The sequence below is a fragment of the Physcomitrium patens genome, chromosome 8 (assembly GCF_059467195.1).
Source record: "Physcomitrium patens ecotype Gransden chromosome 8, ASM5946719v1, whole genome shotgun sequence".
Lineage (NCBI taxonomy): Eukaryota > Viridiplantae > Streptophyta > Bryopsida > Funariales > Funariaceae > Physcomitrium > Physcomitrium patens.
Genome location: NC_143417.1, coordinates 96,330 through 103,161, shown reverse-complemented (window position 1 = coordinate 103,161; position 6,832 = coordinate 96,330). Strand labels below are relative to the sequence as shown.

At 48.3% G+C, this 6,832-nt stretch overlaps 1 protein-coding gene across 1 annotated transcript; it reads right to left on the bottom strand.

The window, feature by feature from the left end:
* Positions 1–775: 775 nt before the first annotated feature.
* LOC112285980 (uncharacterized) lies at positions 776–4,617 on the bottom strand. The gene has a single exon (XM_090252262.1). It carries the CDS (start codon positions 3,679–3,681, stop codon positions 859–861), a length of 2,823 nt encoding a protein of 940 aa, XP_090108388.1. The 5' UTR covers positions 3,682–4,617; the 3' UTR covers positions 776–858.
* Positions 4,618–6,832: the final 2,215 nt, after the last annotated feature.

Genomic DNA, 6,832 nt, shown 5'->3' with positions numbered 1-6,832 from the left:
AATAGTCACAGAGGTGTCAATTGCCTAGACCTCTTTCTTGAATTTAATATTGATCAGCGCTGAATCGCTGAATCGCTCCTGCAATTTCTAAGTGGCAACCTCCAGCGTTCGACTTTACTTCTGACACAAATAGTCGCCGTTTGGAGTTCAAAGGGAATTACATTAATCAAGCGAAACTGTCGATTCACTGCAATATCCATTACATCTGTGAGCAAGGAGAACATGGAGAAGCTGGACAAAGAGTTGACCCATCGTCAGAAAGGAAGGTAGCTCTCTCTCTCTCCATAATTAGAAACCGAGGTGTCAATCCTGTGCCTTTGAATCCCAACATCGAATTCGTCAATTCAGAGGAATTTTCCAGCCAATCTACCATTTGCAACAAAAGACAACAGCGTGCCTCCTGCACGCGAGAGCAAGTGTCTAAATGTATATAATCGAATTTGGCAGAAAACGGCATCAATACACACCTCATCCAATTATCATGTCACTATCACTTCCCCCTATGCTATCAAAATCAGCCAATATGCTACACGGGACGGTAATTGATATATTGCAATTGGTGCAAGAGACAACCGTCCATCCCGAAATCCTACTGTCTCCTACTTGGTGATCAGAACCCAATCTGCAGACATTGCCCACATGTCATAGCATTCGCTCGCGATGGCAGATATTTTGCAGTGGTGTGCAAAATGGATGGAATGCACAATAATGAGTGAAACCCTAAACCTCGTCAAAAATAAAACCTGATACCACGCATGTGCAAGCGCAAATAGAATGTTGTGAAATGTGACTTTTATAAGTCACGAAAAGAAATAAGGTGTTAAACTAAATGAAGATGGAAAAACTATCCATCAATCATCAAAGCTTCGCTACAGTAGCCTCCACATGGATAGAAACTCTTTGATATGGAACAAATCCTACTCCACTATATTTCTCAGTTCTTGCGGACACACTCGAATCAGCGTTCTTCAAACCACCAGCACCTATGGACAAGGATAATGTTCGACTTGTAACTGTTGAACTTAGACCGAAGCTGCTTGTGTCCTGATCATTAATATTAGAGATTAGATCAGTATCCTGATTTGAAATAGACACATCAAGCTTACAAACGAAGCTCTCTTCATGTTGTTGCTTTTTGCAACCTTCATCTGCTCCCGAGTGGGCACTCTCGTCGTCCTCGTCCTCTTCGTCCGCATCCTCGTCCCTGTCACGAGACGATGTGTCCGTCCACAATTGGAGCCAATTGTTGGCTATTGAACGGGACCGCACCTTCCGATTGCCTCGACGGCGCTCAGAAGATTGAAGATCCTCTAAGCTTTTTGTCGGTCTGGAAGATGGAATGGATATGCCACTGTCACATCGGTCAACTTTTGAGGCGCTGGAAGTACCTCTTAAATGCTCCCATGTATTAAAAGCACTATCTTGGTCTTTACGATTTCGCCGTGGAGTCCATGATTCCGAGGTATCGTATACAATCGCGCTACCGCTCATGCTTTTATTCGTGTTATGCACAGATGCCACCTTTTTAGTAGGCTCCTTCGATCCTGTACCAAGAACTAGGCCTGGAGGCGGGGAAAAGGTCCGAGGTAGAGTGTCTAGCTTAAATAGAGCCTGAAAGGCAATCTGACCTCTTTCAGTGACTTCCTTTCTCTGCTCTGCATCGATAGGCACTGTTCTTGGCAGTCGCGATGAACTCTCTAATTTTTCGAATTTTTCTCCATCTTTACAAACCGGAAGAAACTCATTAAAAGTGATAAGTCCGGTGGCTCTCCCAACCTCCTCATCTGTCTTGAGTTGTGCTTCAGGATCAGAAGAGCTCGTTCCATTCTTCCCTGTATCTCGTTGCCTGTTAACCTTACAGGTGCCCTCCCCTTCTGACGATCCATCACTTGATCCTGACCTATCATTACCTCCAAGAGCATTCCCACACGCTGATGAGTTGGAGCTTGGACCTCCCCCTGATGCATTACCATCACCATCAGTCGGAGCAACTCCTGCACCTTCACTAACATCACTTCCACAAGAGGCGTCAGTAGGAGTGTTCTCTTCATCATAAACTAGCCTTTCAGCACCAACCTTGGTGAACTTCCCAGGAAGGGTGCTGGAGCCGCTGACGGACCTAACTTTCTCCAAGTGAGCATTCAATCTCCCTGGAGCGTCACGAGCTAAACTAGTGGTAGATGGATATCCCTCATTATCGTGCATTATCGTGTCATCCGAGGGTCTGCTTACTCGTAATCGCTTCCGTTTATCATCACCATCATCTGCAGAACCGCCGTCCGCAGGCACTTCCCTGTCTTTCCGAACAAAGCTATGTAGACCATGCTTCACTTTACTCGCATCCAGAGAACCCCCCTTGGAAAGAGAATTGACAGCACTATCTGATGTCAACCCGCCAGCTGTTAACTGTGTGGTGAGATTCGTTCCGCTCCCCCCTGAAGTGGATCCACAAATATCAGACGAGACAGAAAGGAAGTTAATTCCTGAGCCCGTTCGCCGAGCCTTCAGCTCCTTCACCAGCTGGGCTCGCTCCGCTCTCCGCATGGCACTTGACCTTGAGTTACCGTTAATTGGGATATTCTCGCCCTCACTCACAGCATGTACTGTGAGATCTTCTTTGCCATCAGCACATGGAACTCCTGCCAAAGTCACCTCTTGAGGTGAACACTGAGGGAATATGTATGGAGTAGAGATGGCAACTGGAGGAGCAGCCCCTACATACATGACACCCAAAGCGGGATGCATCACACCAGGCGGCATACCTCCATGCATAGCCCACCAGGTAGATGCAGCTGCGATTGTGGCCGCCATAGCAGAGACTGCGCCCCCATTCTCAAGACCTTGAGCATTTGGCGCACTGGCCCAGGGCATAACCATACCCTGCGGATTCATCATGGCCGGGTTCATCGCTCCACCAAAAAGCCGACCCCATGGAGGCACGGCTGGAAAAGCAGGAATTGGGCCTAGCGAAATGTTGTTAAGTAACAATCCTGTATTTGAAGCCATATTGGCAGGCCGAGCCGGTGGTGAACCCGCGGTGGTGGAATTAACCGTCTTTGGGATACCCCAGGGATGTGTGGCATCCGCGTCATTATACGATTTGGCTGCATCCTGATGAAAAGCCCCTGTAGTAACAACCTGATCCCACACACTGTTCTTCAAACAGACCTCCGCAACAGTTGCTGCGGGACCACCTCCTGAAGAAGAAGAAATATAACCTGAAGGTGCTAAAAGGCACTCGTCCTCAGATATTTTGCCAGCTTTGCGAGGATATGGGTGAGAAGGCTTCCTCTTTGGACGAGGTGGAGGGATATCTATTACCTGTGCTACCCCTGTTTCGGCCCCTTGCCCTGCACTGACATCCCTTTCTATTTTGGAGAAGAACTTCTGAGCGTGAGACCGGATCTGCACAGCGGTCTTCGTGCCAATGTGTTCCTCAATCCTGCGCCAAGCTCGTCCATAGAGCTTCAATGCCTCCAAAAACCTTTGATGTTCCTCCTCAGTCCACCTCTCTCGCTGTTTAGTTATCGTATAGGGCTTCCGCACCTTGGTACCTGTGCCTTCATCACCAGAGGTGAAGAGTGGAATGCCAGGCGCTACAGATGGCCAACAGTTACCCCCCTCGCCTGCGCCTTCGTGCTCACGGAAGCCAGCAGAAGAACTGGATGTCATCGGGATCATAATTTTAGTCCTCTATGTTCGGTTCTCTCACTCAAATTCTAACCCAATCTTAAGGAGAGCAACAACTTTTTCCTTTGTACCATTGGTCAAAGCAAAAGTCAAGCTCTGCAATTGAATAGAAAACCTGGGAGACTAACTTCAAACCTGAAACTGGTTGCCGATCATCCCCGATGTCTTCGCCCACTATACCTCATTCACATCCATGTATTCTACTTCTCCCACCGCCTAGGGTGAAAGGTTCACCCTTACTGCAAGTGTCAGTAATCATTCCTCGTTTCACTACCTGCACCCAAATCCCCATCCAGAGATCTGTCCAACGCTCACCCGATACAACGGCTCCGCTTTCACTAGTCTTCTGCAGACCCACCCGGGAAAAAAACAAAACTTGAATCGTGAGGACGGCAGTTCCTAGATGCTCTCTAACAAGCTTGGTCAACGACTTGAAGCCGACCACGACACAAAAAAACTTGGAGTTGCCAACCAAAAGATACGACGACGACGAATCCTCTCGAAAGTAATGTTCGACTGCAAATGATGATGGGGAAGAGGAAATGCGAAGAAGTCTTGTATCCAGGTTAAGTATCTTCAACTGCTCAGCTCACAAGAATCACAAAAAATCAAAAATTTCTGGAGTGGAGCCATCACACACGGAATCAATTGCAACGTAGCAGGTTGTACAGAGCAAGCTCGTCTAATTTTGCCGCTTCTGAGTAACTAGCCTACGTATCTCTCGAATCTCAACTTCCTAACCAAGCTCAAGTGCATCGCTCACTACACAAAACAGACGACCCTTCTACTACAGCCCCGACTAACCAAAATTCTGGGAACCCCCTAGCAAACCTCTAGCTTACGCTTACCCGACAAACTGATCGCAGCCAAGTTCGGCACAAACGGGAAATCAGCCTAAACCGGGAGTGCACTCAACCCCAGCAGCCAGGGAGGAACAGGGGCTGAGAGGAATCGAAGCCCTTGAGCACTTGAACATCTATCTCCCTACCACGTGGATTGGCTTTTCATCCCCGTTAGATGATAAAGCTCTCCCATGTAACCCTCCGTGGATGAAAAAGACCTCCCGAAGCCCCACGGTAACTCCTCTCTGCGCTCCACTGCTCTGCAAAGTGCACATACACAGGCATCTAACTCAATGCCGCTCCGCATCCACCCCGCATTTCACCTGTGTGCCCCACTTCTGGCTTTACAAACGCTCCCGTCTTCGCATGCACTCTTTCGGGGGATTATCATCTACTTGGAGAGTGAATAATGCGATCAAAGCATGATGATCCCCCTGAGTGTCTCATCCATGCACTCGCGAATCTCATTCTTCGAAATTAAATGAGGTTGTAGCTGCTGCCATTCATTTGGTGGCTCTGATTGGAAAATGCTCCTTTCGCTCCCCACTACTCCTGACAAGCTGAAGGTGGTGGGCGCTTGAAAAGACATCACGGTCAGTTCGTTAGTGGCAACTAGATTCGATCGCCGATCACCATGTCTGATTCGTAAAAACGAGAATCGTGAATAAATTTCTATAGCTCATCTCAAAACACAGACTGGAAGTTACTTTTCGATAACGTTCAAAAATTATAAAAATGGGAGAGTGAGAGAGGGACGCAGAAGATGATCATTGAGTCAAAAGCTGCATTTCAACATTGGTTCTAGTCATTGATTAAATCTTATTGAAACTCTTGTGGTGGTGTTGGCCACCGGAAGGGCTGTGTTGCGATAATGATATCTACAGAATTCCGTGCCAATGGTCTGAGCTGGAAGCGTCGAAGCATCCCTCTGGATGACTCTCTTTATTTGACGTGAAAAACTGATTACAGGGCACCTTTACAAACTCTCATTGATACACGAACAGGGAACAGATAAGGGTAAGTGGCAGAAAGGGATTCCAAAAGCATAGGGGCAATGTCCAGATCGTTCCCGGTGAGAACGTCTTTAGGGCAAATCGCCCACGTGCGCTGAAAGCTACGATGCCAATGAGAGATACGTGGAGTATCCAAAGAAGGTCACTTCAGGCGGGTATCTAGGGCTCACCACCGCCACATTAGGGGTTGGGGGGGAGAGAGAGAGAGCGGTGTGCATGCACCAGGCGCGGAGATGTGCCGCTGCATGCAATCTTATGATCAAAGAACATGAGCCCTTGACTTCCATCATGTCGGCATCTCCTTCATGTGCGAGAGCCCATGTTCGGCGTTTCAAGTGGGAGCTCCGAGTCCCTCTGGATGCAGCCAAAATTGATATGAGAAAGTAGGGGAAGGATCTTCGCGGTTGGAGCACACCCACCCCCCCTTTTTGTGGCTCAGGATCTTTCCTGAGGGGTCATCAGGTCGCCCCCTCTCTGTTCAACATTTGTCACTTGTATTGCGCATCTGCAAGTATCCACCACAAATGATCATCCACCTCCCATTATATCCCTTGTGGCTCCTCTCGTTTTCTTCTCCCTAGTGCTCCTCTCCCGGTGAATCCTTTTCTACTCCCGTTTTTCTTCCAGGGATTACTTCAGGGGGGATGAGAGGACTCAAAATCATTCACGGAAGGGTCGATAGATGGAATGCTTCAAATTTGAATGCGTCGATGGTGTATCCATGTTGAAAATATGGTGCACTCGAAAAATCAGAGTCTGAGCGTTCCACTTCTATCTTTGCCCTCTTTTGTGATGGCAATTAAAGAATAGAAGTGCAGTAAATTCCACTCGGGTAATGACGTTGCGACGTTCTACGTGGAATGAACGCTGTGGACAAGTGCCAGGGAGTGAGCAAAGGCTCGATTAGAAAGGAGGGGGGGTACGTCCACGTCAGATTCGGGGGCAATAAATGGGCAGTTTCGCAGGAAGAGGAGGGATTATTGTTGTTTCGGTGGAGCATGGTTAGAACGGGGGTTGGGTTGGGGAGTGCCAGCTGGAAGGGGAGGTTGGGTGGGGAGAGGAAAAGGCAGTGGAAGTCATCCGCCTGGAATGGCGGGCAGCCATGAAAATGATTATCCGAAGTTCCTGGCTCCGATGGGGAAATTACCCGTAGATTGGCAACCACTGCCCTTGCTCTGCAAACTGCGCCATACGCTGGCCCTGTGGCTGTGAACTCATCCCCTCAGCTACGTTGCGTCAGGCTTATATTTTATGTGGGGCACCCCTCCAAGATATATATATTTATAT

Excerpts from the sequence above, each read along its gene's own strand:
- LOC112285980 (XM_090252262.1), bottom strand. The coding sequence starts at position 3,681 with ATGATCCCGATGACATCCAGTTCTTCTGCTGGCTTCCGTGAGCACGAA.